This window comes from Artibeus jamaicensis, unplaced genomic scaffold (genome assembly GCF_021234435.1).
Source record: "Artibeus jamaicensis isolate MK-2021 breed Jamaican fruit bat unplaced genomic scaffold, CSHL_Jam_final contig_548, whole genome shotgun sequence".
In the NCBI taxonomy this organism is placed as follows: Eukaryota; Metazoa; Chordata; class Mammalia; order Chiroptera; family Phyllostomidae; genus Artibeus; species Artibeus jamaicensis.
In genome coordinates, this window is record NW_026521883.1 from 21,538,513 (window position 1) to 21,553,550 (window position 15,038).

Genomic DNA, 15,038 nt, shown 5'->3' on the forward strand with positions numbered 1-15,038 from the left:
TACAGATCTCTTAACAAATACCTAAATGTACCTAATTACCCAGATATATATAACACATTATTAAAATTATAGTGAAACTGAGATATGCCAAACTTGAGCAAATAATGTTTGAAGCTAATTTTTTAACATTATTTCTGAAAATTCCCTTAGAAATACCTTCCTTTAAAACAATGAGATTAAATAAATGAGGTCTTATTTTTAAAAGTGGTCTTGCAGACATTACACATAAATATTTAAGAATAAACAAGCACAATTATAAGTTTATTGATTTTAGCAAAATAAAATGACATAACCAACCGGCTTCTTGAAAACTAATGAGCAATTTTTCTCGTTTCCTTGTCTCCAGAGCATTTGGCATTCTTTATCAACTGGTACATGAAAGAGTAGAAAAATAAAAGGTTGTCATATTGTCCTTTGTATTTCTCTTTTAATATGTCAGTATGGTAGTCTACCAGAAAGTAGTAGATGGCTTCGATCGTGGAAAGGAAGGTCTCTGGCTTTCCTTTCTGATGGCGCCAAAAGCAAGTTTTTCTTGTTTTCAACTCAACTTGTAACAACCCTGCCACAAACAAATATGAAAAATATAAATATTTCTTAACCATGGGGTACGATACAATTATTACAATCATATAATATGAATAAACTTTGGAGACAAAATGATGAGTTTAGAACAAAAACCCCAAGAACACAAGAGATAGGTCAAAATAAAGCAACATAAAGTAACATAAAGTTTATGAAAACAAATGAATATATGAAAATTTAATCTAAAAAGGCAAAATGATAAGCATCACTCAGGAGAATAGCTGACTCTGCTGTGGGGAGGACAGCGGCTCAGGGGAGGGGCACACAGTTCCAAGTTATTAATACAATGTCGGTGTGCCGTTCTTAACCAGTCATCCTATCCTAATGTGCTATGACTCAATGTCACATACATGTTCTCTCATATGGGTCACAATTTAGTTAAGAAAGAAACATTAAAAAACCCACCTTTGCCTATTTAACAGCAGAACCAGGGCTGGGAGTCAGGTCCCAGCCCTGTTCTCCCATTAGACTTAAAATACAAACTAATCGTGTCCATGTGAGGTGTTACATGCTTGGATAATGCCACAGCGCCCATGGATAAAAGACCAAATTCCCAGACGTGACGTTCAAAGGCATCCTTAAACTGAATTTCTTTAGTCTGTTTTCCTGCCACTCTCATATGTGTATACATTCAATACCATGTCCAACTTTTTCGGTCTCCTGAATGTAAAGTGTTTGTATATCCTTGTGTGTATCCCCTTCTCTTTGTTGCAAACGACACCCCTCCCCGCTCTCCTTTGTCCATCCAGATTCCAACAGAGACAGGGAATCCTCCCAGGAACCCCAGGAAAAAGGTGGGTAATGCTGTCACTGCCCCCAAAACCTAGTACATTTTACAGTCTGCTTATCTGTCTGCCTTCCATAATAGATTATTTGAGAATGTCCAATGTCTACTCAATACTCACTTTCTCTCTCATTAACAAATCCTGTTCAATGTGTGTCTAGCTAAAAAAAACTATCTCCCGGCATTCTTTAGAGCCAGGGTGGTCATCTGAACCAATTCTGGCCAAAGAAAGGAAAAATGAAATCTCCTAAGTGGAACTTCCAGGAAAGCTTTTTTCTCTTTTTTTAAAAAGGCCAGACTCAGGGGCACACAGATATTGCCCTTTTTGCTCTTTGTCTGGCCTGGATAAAGGCCAGGATGCCTCTTACAAGCATGAGGATGAATATGATGGAGGAAAACAGGGGTCTGAGTTCTTAACTAGAGCACCGTGAAGTGCCCGTACCAGCCCAGCAGTACCCACTTCTGGACTCTTACATCTACAAAGTAAACTCGCTTCTTGCTTGAAGATTCCAGCCAGGTTTCTGTTTCCTGCAGTTGAACGTCACCCTGACTAACAGCCACTGCGGTTGATCACAGGGCACAGGTATTGCCGTACCCTCCTTTACAGCCCTCGGGTCTAGGACCCTGCCTATGCAAGAGCAGGTGTTCAACAAACACTCCCGAATGAATGGACAAATCACAAAAGCCTGTAGAGTATTTTGAAATATTTGGAAAATATTTCAATTTGAATAGTCTTGATTCAAAGAGGCACATAACTTAAAACAATCAAAATCACACTCTTTTTAACTATTTGTGTTAATGTAATTATAACCAAGAAGTAAAGGCAGACTTCGAAGTGTTCTAAGTAACTAGTACAATTAAAATCTTAACATAAGTGAGGAGACCACTCTGTAAAGTGTACGACTGTCTAACCGCTACGCTGCATACCTGAAACTAACACAACATAACACTGAATGGAAACTGTCACTGAAGGATGAAATTAAAAGAAAAAATCTTGACATAGAATTCTGACATCCTCAATGTAATTTGAAAAAACAACAGAGTAACTTATAATAATACCAGTTTCTGTAATACATCTAATATGCTATAAGATGTTAAATATAAAAACCAAGACTCAGTGCCTACCACCACTAATCTATCCCATTTTGAAGATTTTCCTGGAAGCATGTAGAACCTTTTAAAACACACTGAAATACAGACATGGGATTACACAGAAAATTAATATTTATTTTTTAAAGTTTGACATACACATTTAAAAATTCTCTTGCTAGTATTTCTGGCAATCCATAAGTTTAATATAAAATACACACAAAAATTTTAGCAGTAAAAGTTTGAAGGAGGGAACTAATTATAAACGGCTTTTTCCCTCCCAAATCATTGCCTGAATTTCCTCAACCGGAAAACGAGAATGAAAACCATACTGTCGTGAGGACTGAACGAGGTGGCAGATGACAAGCTCTCACTGACACTCCAAGTAAAGCTTAGGAAATGCTTATAATGTGAACAAATCTGTCAAAAGGAAGGGACGCAGCTGGCTAACTTTTAAAACAAATTATGATATGATTTGTTTCGATAATTTGGACTCCCTCCCCAACAAAAAGAAAATCATCTTTCCTGCCATATCCCTCCAATGCTTCCTATGGCGAATCCTCAAGAATGTTATGCATGTCACTCTTCACTAGCAGGTTTACACTGTATGATTAAATTACACATTCAACCTTTAGATGTTTTATTTTGACAGTAGTAAAACATTCAGAGCTATTTTTCTGTGAAGTCTGGCAAAACGGGATGTTTTTACACTGTTAAGGGGAATCTTAACCTCAGCATTCATAGTAAGATAATAGAAACATAATTTTTAATACATTACATTTGAGTGTCTAAACTGAGATTCAGAGTTGCTGAGCTTAGCCCCACCAAACAAAAAAAAATGTTTTAAAAGGCAATGATTTATAACAAACATGGCTGTTTCGTGGGGAAATAAGTTGGCTTATCAGGAACCTGGCACTTCCCATATACCGATATTATAAATGCGCGCAGAGCCCCGGGTTTTCCCTGTGGTGAAAGTGAGACATGCAAAAGACTGACTCTAGAAATCTGTTTAGTTTGTGACTTTTGAAGGAACTGAGAAATCCCTTTTAAAAATGTAATGTAGCACAAGATTGAAATATGTGATACTTTCTATGTGATCTGGAAAAGAACAAAATTCCCTTTGTACAAATCTGATTTTAAGCCTCAAGCACAAATGTGGACACTCTGAAAACAGATTTTGAATTGTACCTCAATAATTCCTTATATAGTTTTTTTGAAGTGTTTTTACTTGTTCTTTCACTGGATCCTTTCAATTACCATATAAAGAAAAATGGCTCAGAAACATCTTCAAACTGGGGAATAATTTTCTGCTCACACCATTCAAGGTAATGCGGCAGGCAGTACTCCAAAGAGCAGGGCTTTAGGGCCCCATTTCTCTGTTGAACATCAGCACCAAGATTCTTCCAGGTCTTATGCTCTGACAGACAGTATCTGTCTGTCTGTCTGTCTCTCTCCCTCTCTTTCTCTCTCACACACAATTTCTTTCACTGTCTCTATTTCTCTGCCTATCTTCCTCACACACACACAGTTGGAATGGCAAAGCAATCTTATTAACACTTATGTTGCTCTCAGAGGTACAAAGTGTATCAATTAAGCTAATTAAATTTGCTATTGCACTCACTGTATGGTACTAATGAACACAAGTCAGACTCCAAAGAGTGTTATAAATTTCTCTTCTGAATTATATACGCTATTAGCAATAGCTGAGGATGAAACTGTTTTGGCAACTAGGTAGCTCTCTTGCCTTGTAAGTATACATGATACACAAATAAAGCCATCAAAAAGCTGGAAATAAAACTAAAGCTTTAGAAAAACTGAGAAAGCCTGAAAGGCTGAGGAAGAAGGTACAAGGGAGCATGAAAATCAATATGAGCTCTTATTCTTCATGGCATACGAGTGTAGTACTTGGGCCAATAAAGCAAGTCTTTTAAAATACTGTTATTAGGAACTAAGCTTTTCACTCTAAGAGGAAAACAGACATAGACATAAACAAAAGAAAGAAGCTCTCTGTAATGCTGAAGCTGAACTGGGACTATCCATTGTGGTATCTTTTTTGGCTCTACCGAAGCAACGACATCCAAACAGTAATACATTCACCAGACCTTGGTTTCTAGTGCCATTCCCCATGAACAAGAAGAACCACGGCTCCTTTGACTGACTGCTTCTAGGGCTGGGGCAGGAAAAAAGTGCTGTGCCAGAAAGATTAATGAGGCCGTGACAGAAAGGACTTGAAGGGCTCCCCCTGGCAAAGTCTGAGACAATTGGGGCACCTAAAAGAATATAATCATGATGGATTACAACATACTGAGTTAAAAAGACGTCAGACCACAGTGATCTCACATATGGTAGGGGCAGGAGAGGGCAGAAGGGGTGAAAGGAACAGCTCTTCTTTACATAAGAATGGGAGCTAACAAATGTAGAAGAAACAATAAAATTAAAATTTCATCATTTTGTGATTCTCAATACAATTACTGAGAAAAGAGTCATCGGTGAATACTAAAACCATGGGTGAAAAGCAGTTAGACAGTCCACAGTCTCAAAGCATCACCGCCACAGACAGCATTACCCCACTGCGGATCACTACTAATTTCAAAGCAGAAGTAAATCCTTGTAGTGGAGGGATCTGGCAATCAGCTGGAACCAAGTACTGCAAGTCATCACCAACAACGGGACAACCTGCATTACATGCCTCCTGTGAACAGGATAATCACACAATTTGTCAGTAGTCGGCTTCTTCTCTGAGAGTGAGAACAAATGCTTTTAATAATTATACCAAAGCAACAGATATAAACTGCAATTCTCACGGAAAACCCTGGACTTATCCTTATCTGTAAGTATCCTTGAAAAAACATTTGAACTGGATTTAATGATGATGAACGTTCAGACCACTGACCTGTCTGTTTCACATACGTCTAAGTCATGAAAAGCAAAAATGGAACTGTTCTACATTAAAGGAGACAGAAGCAAATGGAATGTGAGTTTACATACTACATCAGAGGAGAAAGAGATATCAGAGATATTCTGAGGCCAATTAGAGAAATGTGAATTTGGATTGTATCTTAGACATTAGAGAACTTTCATTAATCTTCTTAAAGTGATAGTGGTATTACAACCATGCAATTACTCTGGAAAGATGTACACTTAGGTATTTAAGTGTGAAGTGTTGTACTGCCTGCATCTTCCTTTCAAAAGGTTCAACTAGAAAGTATATATCTAAATATGTACACACATATATAATGAAGAAAGAGAAATAAAGCAAACAAGGTAAGATATACAGGTAGTTAGTACCATAAGGGTGTCTGTAAGTTTGAAGTTTTATCAAATAGAAGTTGGAGGAAGGAGCAACACGTAAATATTTTTTTCCTTACCTTGAAGTCTCTCATCGGTGAGTATTTTGTTTGTTTGGTTCCAGGTGCTATCTATAAATATAATTTTTTTCAGTGTTGTCTCTTTGCACTCGCCATCATTCAGATCCTGTTCTTCAGTTTTCTTGCGTTTAACACATGGCTTGTCAGGGTCATCATTTTTGCCTCTCACATTATTTTGAACCCGTTTTTGCAAATGAAAAGAAATATCTTTTACTGAGACTGACTTAGGTCCAGGAAAAACAAGTGCAACCTAAAACAAGGAAACTTAAGTTAATAGTGTGCAATAATGATCTTCAGAGTGAATAAACTCGGACTTAAAAATTTAACAAGAAAACCATATCAGACACCTAAGAAACAAGCACTAGGTTTCACTACATGTGCTTCCTTAATATGTATGGTAGAGTTCTGGGCCCTTCCTAAATAATTCATAATCATAATATACTACCTAAAAGTTTTACTTCAAAATTAGTTATTTACCTATAGATAGAAGTCAAGTTAATTGTGTCTTGAAACAAAAAGCTAAACATGCATTCTATAAGATCAAAGGAAAGTATGTGATACTTTGTAAAAGAACCATTAAAAAGTACTCAATAATTAAATAGCATTTTCACCTATATAACATACAAAGACCAAACAAATGACACACAGCAGTGCTGGTAAAGAAGTGGTGTAACGGGCCTTTCCAGCGCTGCTCATGGCAGGTTTAAAGGGTACAAACTCCTCCTGAAAGCAGTTTGGCAACTCAAGTCTTGAAATGTTTATACCCTTTGGTCAAATAATTTCACTCGTGGGCATTTACCTTAATAACCCTAAATTCTCATATACTCACTACACTTATAATATCTGTTAAAGTGTATTTATTACAGTGAAAAATTAAAACTGAAAAATCTAACTTTCCAGGAATAATCCTTTAAATTATGGTACTCCCTTTCTCGCAGCATGTTACTGAGATATTACACAGGACAGCCCCCGCTGCCTGAACAGCTCCTGCCACAACGCGGGCCCCTGGCAAGTATCAGTGAAATGAATGAGTGTTGGCAGAATTATGAGTATTTTATCCCTCATATTTTTGGCTATTTCCAAAATTTTCTTTCATGAGCCTCATTTTAATGTGAAAAATAAACATTATAAAAATAAAATTAAAACCCTTGCATTTATAAACTTTAAAGTTATACAAGTTGCTTAAACATTTACAATACATGCCAATCCCCCCCCCCCCGTACTCAATTAGCAAAGTCCAGGATTTCTTAATTTTTTGGACTGCAGGCAGATCACATCTCTTTATAGAACCTAGCACTGTGTTCTGTTTAATTAGCATAAATGATACTTTGCTGACCAGTGAGGCAAATGAAAATATATTCCTAAATCCAAAACTCAGATGTTATTTACAAATACAACTTTCCACATAAATATAATAAAAAACACACTTATAGTAAAGGAAAAATCACATTCTTCCTAGAACAAATCAGCCTATTAATTTTTAACTTTGTTTCTGATTACCCATACCAACAAATGATCCCCAAGAGACCTAAAGGGTTTACGAGCTCCTTTAAGAAGTGCCCAGTGCCTACCTCTTTTTGAGGTCTATTGCAATATTACTTTTCCACCAGGCCAGTAATATCTCACCAATGTGAAATTTCAACTAAGAATCTAGAAATGAGCGTGGAAGACCTCTGAGCAGACCAAAGAAATGTCACAAAGGCCATATACTAAAGCTCTTAATTTAGGGAGACTTCCTGAAAATCCTTTTTAGTTTTTTCTTCTTTTGGAGAAATTCCAATGTCTGTAATCTGGTTCCTCCGTTCACATCAAATTAGACCATCTACTGGGGTGTAGTATAGGCAGGAAAATGAAGAGGGGAGAAAGTAAAAGCAGATATAATATTGGTAAAGTGTAAAACCTTGAAGAAATAATGAAGAAGAAGAATAAAAAGTGGAAACACACGTAAGAGCCTAACAATCTAGGATCTTCTGATCTTTTCAGACACCAATCAAGTGTTATATAACAGGATAACACTAGGTCATCAAGCAAAACATTAAATTGTGTTCAAGTAAGTTTGAAAAGGCACTGGAGTTTTTCAAATTCGTTTTTAGAGTCAATGTGAACAGTTGTAAAAAATAAGCTGCCTACTTCATGGTCCTTTTCTTCATATTCTGGAATGCAAGGGTACGTGTAAATAGTTACATATTCAGGTGCTAGGAGTTTTGCATGTATAGCAGTACTTTTGCCATCTGTTTCATTTGGATGTTTAATGATGTCAATCTTCAGTGGAAGCTAAAATTTACAAAAAGAAAACAAAAAAGCGAAGACAAGTGAACAAAACAAAGCAACAAAAATTATAATTTTTATGTTAATAAAAACAGTCTTTAAAGCTTAAATAGCAAGCTCACACTCCATCCCTATATACAGGGTCCAGCACAAATAACAACCCTTTTTATTACAAAATCATAAACATGTAATTCTGTAACCTAACAATATCACACTCAAACACACCATATGACATTTTAGCTGAAAAGTTCAAATTAAAACTATAAATTATTACACCCATATTATTACCCTACCAACCACACTCAGGCAGGCATTGCTTCCACCGGACCCTGTACTTATGGTCTGAAGTCACACTTTTTCTACAGGATATTAAGAATGATAGGAGCCAAAGCAAACCCAAATTTCTTCCTTGATACTGTTAATCAAGTAATACAATGACTTTTTACACTCATTTAACATAGGATCTGCTCTTAGAGCAAAGCTCCAAAGTCATTTTCATTTAAGTTACATAGCACTTGAGTCCAAATACTTGCTTTTCAGTATCTGTGCCAAGAACATTTTTTATAATTCATATAAACTTCAGATTTGTTCGTTTTATGATACAGAAAAGGAAATAAAAGCTTTGTCAAAGCTCAGATCTAAAGTTCAAGTTAAAATTTTGTTCTTCATACATTCTTTGAATATCAAAGGTTTTATTCTTAGTTGTGAACATCTTCATTCTCAGATGTGTCCTTTAACAGCACAAATGAAATAATTATCAACGGAAAAATCCAGTGAAAGAATAGATCTTGGAGGTGTACTCAATGTGTATAAAAATAACCCTCTTCAAAATCATTTTGCCTATTTCCTTTAAAGCTTAATTACTTATTATGGATTATGTCCTTTCTCTATGCAAAATAATATTATCTTACATTTCCTGAGTTACATTTTAAAGTATTTATAAGCTAAGCAATCAGTTCAAAAAGATTTTTTAAATCTATCTTTAAATTGTTACAGTTTATAACACAGCCCAATGAGTAGGCCTTAGTCTTTTCAGTTTAATTTAGTTGCGCTCTGGTCACTGACAGGTGCTCCACGTTCGTGTACAGGATGGAGGTACGCCCATTCTACAAAAGCCTAAACAAAAATGAACCTACCTACTTCCTCTGGGATATATTTTCTCAACGAGCTGTCCAAGGAGCTGGGGTAGTTTTTGGAAGTCCTTTAGGGAGTCTATAAACTTGTCTCTTGCAGTGTTCATGTTTGCATCCCATTTTTTCTGGGTTGTAACTGAATTACAATCACTAATTTTTTAAAAAGTAATTGATTTCACTAAAAGCCACTCCATTCATCTCAGGCCTAAGTGTGTTGGCAATGTGCATATTTTTCAGAGACAAGAAAAAGAAATGGGTTTACCAGTCTGTAGGATTACATTTCTATTAATATAATCCATTTTCATAACGATGCTATTTATCAAATTTATCAGTAACAGTACAACAGGCAAATATGAGATGTCTTTTTAAAATCTATTTTCCTACCCTGGCTGGTTTGGCTCAGTGGATCGCTGCCAACCTGCAAATCAAAGGATCACCAGTTCGATTCCCAGTCAGGGCTCATGCCTGGGTTGCAGGCCAGCTCCCCAGTGGGGGCACACGAGAAGCAACCACACACTGATGTTTTTCTCCCTCTTTTTCTCCCTCTCTTTCTCCCTCTCTTTCTCCCTCCCTTCCCTTCTCTAAAAATATACAAATAAAATCTTTAAAAAATTAAATCAAATCTATTTTCCTACACTCAAAGAATTAAATTTCTTACCAACCTTCACCAGTGGCATCTGTTCCATAGGTACATTTTCAACCGGGACATAACATGTATAGCAGTAGAACATTCTTGAACCACCACATTTAAGACACCTTGACCTTCCACTCTGTTGAGCTTTCTGAAGAACTTCCTGAGATGCTAAGCATAAGTTTTGAAGAGGATCTTCTGCAGCTATGGAAGTAGTTTGTGATTGTTCTATTTCCATAAATTTTGAATTATTTTCTTCCTTTTCTTTCAGAAACATAGGTTGATTGAGAGACATTTTCATTCAAACTAAAGTTTAACAACTATTTCTAAAACACATTATCAGAGGGACACTGAAAAAAAATGGGGGGGTAAAATAAAAACATTTTACTCACTGTCTCCACAAAGAAAGAAAATTACTCAATTTAATTCACAATTGTGTGCTGTTTTAACAAAGCTTTAGTAGTAACAAACTTACTTTAACAACTTAACAAATTAACAAAGAAAAAACTTTAACAAAGTTTTAACAAAGCTGTGTGCTTTATTAACAAAGATCAACAAGTTTTTTAAATCACTAAATTAGCATACTTTAAAATTCAGAATGAAAATGCAATACACTCAACATAAATTACCCTTTGGAACCACTCCCCCTATAAAAATAAAAAGGGGCTTTCTTAGAAAAATTATTTCAAATATAAAGTTAAGGTACCAACAACCCATTTTTCAGTAACTTTTTGTTCCAAAGACAGCAATTTTGTTTTATATTAGGCGTGCAGCGGTTTAATGTTCATATCAGCCAGGCCAGGTATATGTACAGGCTCTTTGAATCGCTGTTTCGTGATAACTAATCTCAACCAGAACCCTAATGGAAGTGCAGGCCTCCAATGTAATCAGTAAAATTTAGTTGTTCATATTCTAAAAGATATATTCCTCTCCACCTTAAGTTAAAACACACATAAAATATAACTAAGCATCCATTAAAATGCATGATGCATCTACTACCAATTATAATTCGTAAGATATCCCAAAAGGTGAATATATGCCCTGAAAAATAAAGTGTGATCTTATAAAGTTTCATAGAGTAACATTAATGTGCACTTACTTTAAGGATTCCTAGTGCTTTTTTTTTAAACACCATTTGGATTCTTAGTTCTAGAGATAAAATTGTAAAAATAACTTTCCCACTTAAATATTCCCTTCAAAGAAAGATAACGGCTGCCAGAGCTGTTCTTCAAATAGGCTGTAAGCACAGTATCTTTCAGGTGGAAAAAAGATTGGCCCTTTTGATTTGATAAACATTCCAAAGCGGTAAAATGACTCTCCTACCACAAAGCCTTATGGGAGGCGGTGTTTAACTCCGAGGCTCCAGGCACCTGGGGTACAAAGCTGACGGGAGAAACACTGAGGGCAACAGGAAACTTTCTGTGCTCTCCTACATTAGAAAAGAACAAAAAGTCCAATGGAACTTAATATACAAGATAACATAGTAACAGTAAGAAGTTCGTGATACTGATTTCATTACTTATCAGGAGTTTTTTATAGATTGTAAATCCCAGGAAGCTTGAGACCCAAAAAAGAAATGCAAAAAAAAAAAAACAATGATGGTCATTAAAGAAAATGTTAAATATGCTTGCCAAATTTGTGCAAGGGGAAAATTAAAATACTGTACAAAAAATACTTCTGATGTGTACTGATTAGGTACAGATTTACATTTTGGGTTTTTCAGAGAAAGTGATATTTTACAATGACAGTACAATCACTTTTCCTGCCTCACAAATCTACTACTTCATCTACTTCTACCACACATACCCTATTTCTAACCCCCACCCCAAATCCCCTACCCAAAATAGCTTCTATCTTTGTGAATATGTTCTCAATGACCAGGACAGTGTCAAATTCTTGAGTATCAGATCCTTTTAAAATCACATGAGAGTTTTGGACCGTATCGGTAGGAAATGCATATACAGACACAATAGTTTGCTCACAATTTCACGTGGTCTGCAGATCTCTCGAGTCCATCTACAGATCCCTGTAAAGAATTCCCGACTAAAATCAGAAATTCATTCTAAGGACAGGAGGCAGTCTTACAAGTCTGGGGGTGATCCTATTAGTCCTCAGATATTGGTGTTGCAAATCTCCTATTGGCCAACAAAAGGTCAACTGTCATAGCAACAGAGGTCTCATCACTGCAGTAGGAAGCTAATTAAGTTTCATCTAAATTCTCTACATTTGGGTTTTTTCTGGTGCTGCCTGAGGTCCTTACAGAGAAACATTTTTAGGCTGTAAGTCTTGCGTTACCTCGATCACGGGGCTCATCCTAAAAAAGAAACTGGATTGGACAAATTTCAACCTGACTCTGTGGCGCTGGGTATTTGATGGAACACTACTGATGCATTTTTCTAGGGCTCTCAAAATGCACTGTTCCTGAGATGTCTCATAAATATCCCCGATACGTGGGCTTCTATCTACATAACTAAGTGAATATTAGTAAAACCTTATATAGATATTTTTCCTCTACAAAATCAAACAACACAAATACCTGTGAGACAGTGAAAGGGACATGTTTATGCCCCTCCCCTGTGTCACCTACATACTCTCACTTATGGCTGATGTGGCCACACAGAATAAGAGGCAGCTACTGCTTAAGATCTCTGAAACCACATGACCGGGGGCATCAGTTCTGACTTAGCCAACAGCCTAGCCTGCCTAAAATGTGTGCAAATCATGTGTAGCAAACGCGATGACTCAAAACCTTAAAAACATACTTGTTAATACCAATTACATGCAGAGAAATACAAGTGGAGTCATGGGAGTTACTCAGAAAACATGAAAAGGCTTTACTTCTAAGGAACTAACTGATATATCCATTATTCTGCAACCTAGGTTGAAACCAAATCCTCCTTCTACCCTTCCCCCCCAAAAAAACTAATTACTCACCAGATTGCACCAATTCTACCTTGCCCATAATCCTTTACTTTTAGTCTAAAGGCCAGACTTTAGATGGTCTATAGCAATCTCTTAAATTTCTTTACCTCTGTGCATTTATCATCACTTCCACATACTTAACATGGAAAAATGTACCTTAACTTGAAGTCACCTTTGAGTGAAGCTATGGATCCTGGCGGACAGTCCACCCGGAAGAGCAGAGTTTTTACTCATCTCACCTATCCCTGCGTCTAATGCAGCAGGAGGAAGTCAAGAAATACTTAACTAAATCAAAACCATTCTGAAAAAGGAGCATACAGTATACATCATGCTACTGAAGTATCTGACAAACTGATTTTACTGGCCCACTGCAGACTGGCATAGAAAGCAGCCTGGAAGACCTTTTTTGCAAATCAATACTAATGGAAGAGGCTCCTAGCTACAAACAGGTAAGTGAACTCACCTCCTAACAACACTGTATGAGACACCCCTATCCTGGACTGTAGGTTTTAATGAAACCCACTTCAAATGTTTCTTTCCTGGAGTATTTTTAAGAACCTGGTCCCATACTGTATACAGACCCCACATCCATTTAAAAAAAAATCCAAGGTATCACCTTTTTCATACAGGACCCATGGCCTTTCCCAGACCACCCACTATTCAGTAGGCACTGTCCTGCCTTGGTTGTACTCGGTACACTGGGGCTCAGACAAAACTAATCCTTAAATGTGGTTTTAAATAGCGATTTTATCATCCAACTCCATGCATGGACTTGGCACCTTAAAGTGCTAATATATTTCCTTGCTTGACCAACATTTCCCCCAAATAACTTAAGCCGTAAGCAACAGACTTCTTTGCTTATTATGTAACCATCATCTTAATATTTTAAATATTACAATGCATGGCATACTGTGTCTGTGCTAAGCTTCTCCTTCAGTGACAATCCCTCGCAAAACACTCCAAACACTAAAACCACAAAGAACAGGTATGATTCCTAGGGGAACAACTTTGCCAGGACAGGCTTTGAGTCGTTAAGCACCGAAAATAATTGTTAGGGGAAATTTTTTTTGAGGAAAACTCGCGAAGCCTTTTCCCAAAGGGCCCGCAAGATCAAAAAAAAAAAAAAAAAAAAAAAAAAAAAGCAAGCGCCGCGCAGTGACACCCCGGCCACGGAGCATCCACTCCTCGCAGTCGCGCGGTTCCAGCCAAGCCGCCAAGTCCCCAGAGAGGAGCGGACAATGGCACGAGAGACCGAACTGGGACTCAGACCTGCACAGCCCGCGGGTCCTCAATCAGATCCACGCGTCTTCCGCTCCGCCGGACCGCGAGGCGCGCGCCCGGCAAGCTCGCGCGTGAACGTGGCGGAGCGCCTTCCGGGAGACCTCGGAGGGAGGAGCCGGGCGGTTGCTACAGCTGTTGCTAGGGCCCGGCGCCGCGCCTGCTCCGGGCTAAGGTAACCGGGGAGGAGGGAGGGAGGAGGACGGCGGGGAGGGGTGAAACGGGAAGTCCCGCCTCGCCCTCTCCAGTCCCGGGCGGTGTCGCCCGTCTGCTGAGTGAAGGGATCGAGACCGGCGGCGTCCAGGATCCGGGAGGCTGGGCCCCACGCCCCGCCAGCCTTGCGCGGAGGTCCCTTCTGAGACTGGCCGCGACCACAGAAGTGGTACGCGGTCTCGAAATACAGGCTCACGGTGTAGTTGTAGTGAGTAGTGAAGATGCTGACCCTACGGAACGCTTTTCCATTTTACCAATCCCCAGAATAATTCATTGTTGTTTATGGCTCTGTCATGATAAGTACGGTCTTTGTATTTTGACGATTCGGTGTTCTTAAAAACTACACAAGCACCCAGAGTTGGGACTACTTTGTGGACTTTTCCAGTTCAAAATTAAGCATAATATGTGGATAGATTATTAAACAAAAATTTTTTTTACCCCAATCCAAATACAGTGCAAACCGAAGGAGTGCACGATGACAACAGTTGTCGTACAAGGACCAGATCTTGAGTGATGTATTTACTGAGCTCTGTGAATTCAGGAAGTGATAAAGGACAGAACCTTGACTGGGAGGGGATAACCATCAAGTTCGGCATGAGCAATGCACAAAATACATATATATCAGAGTGGACTAGCCAATGAAGACTTATTGGTGGTACTTGAGTAAGGCCGTCAAGAATGATTACAATCTAGAGTAGTGGTTTTCTAGTGGATTGTGTGGGACCTTTGGCAGAGGTCCCATTTGTAAGCAAGGAAATATATTTTGCCAA

General features: G+C 37.9%; 2 protein-coding genes across 4 annotated transcripts in view; one reads left to right on the forward strand and one right to left on the reverse strand.

Moving 5' to 3' along the window:
• Nucleotides 1-232: 232 nt before the first annotated feature.
• DTWD1 (DTW domain containing 1) lies at nucleotides 233-14,158 on the reverse strand. 3 transcript variants are annotated; one of them, XM_037156497.2, is made up of 6 exons: nucleotides 14,047-14,157; nucleotides 11,179-11,284; nucleotides 9,887-10,114; nucleotides 7,954-8,097; nucleotides 5,824-6,073; nucleotides 233-559 (listed from the first exon to the last, which is right to left on the reverse strand). In XM_037156497.2, the coding sequence occupies exons 3-6, from the start codon at nucleotides 10,091-10,093 to the stop codon at nucleotides 312-314; spliced, it is 849 nt and encodes a 282-aa protein (XP_037012392.2). In that variant the 5' UTR covers nucleotides 10,094-10,114; nucleotides 11,179-11,284; nucleotides 14,047-14,157; the 3' UTR covers nucleotides 233-311. The 3 variants fall into 3 exon arrangements, with proteins under 3 accessions (XP_037012392.2, XP_037012390.2, XP_053526101.1); XM_037156495.2 differs by having other exon boundaries at nucleotides 9,887-10,205; XM_053670126.1 differs by lacking the exon at nucleotides 11,179-11,284 and having other exon boundaries at nucleotides 9,887-10,205; nucleotides 14,047-14,158.
• A 164-nt stretch (nucleotides 14,159-14,322) lies between these two features.
• FAM227B (family with sequence similarity 227 member B) overlaps nucleotides 14,323-15,038 on the forward strand; it is a 217,028-nt gene continuing 216,312 nt past the window's right edge. The window contains exon 1 of the mRNA XM_053670138.1: nucleotides 14,323-14,437. The gene's annotated coding sequence lies outside the window, so the exon portion shown is untranslated. The remainder of the gene's footprint in view (nucleotides 14,438-15,038) is intronic.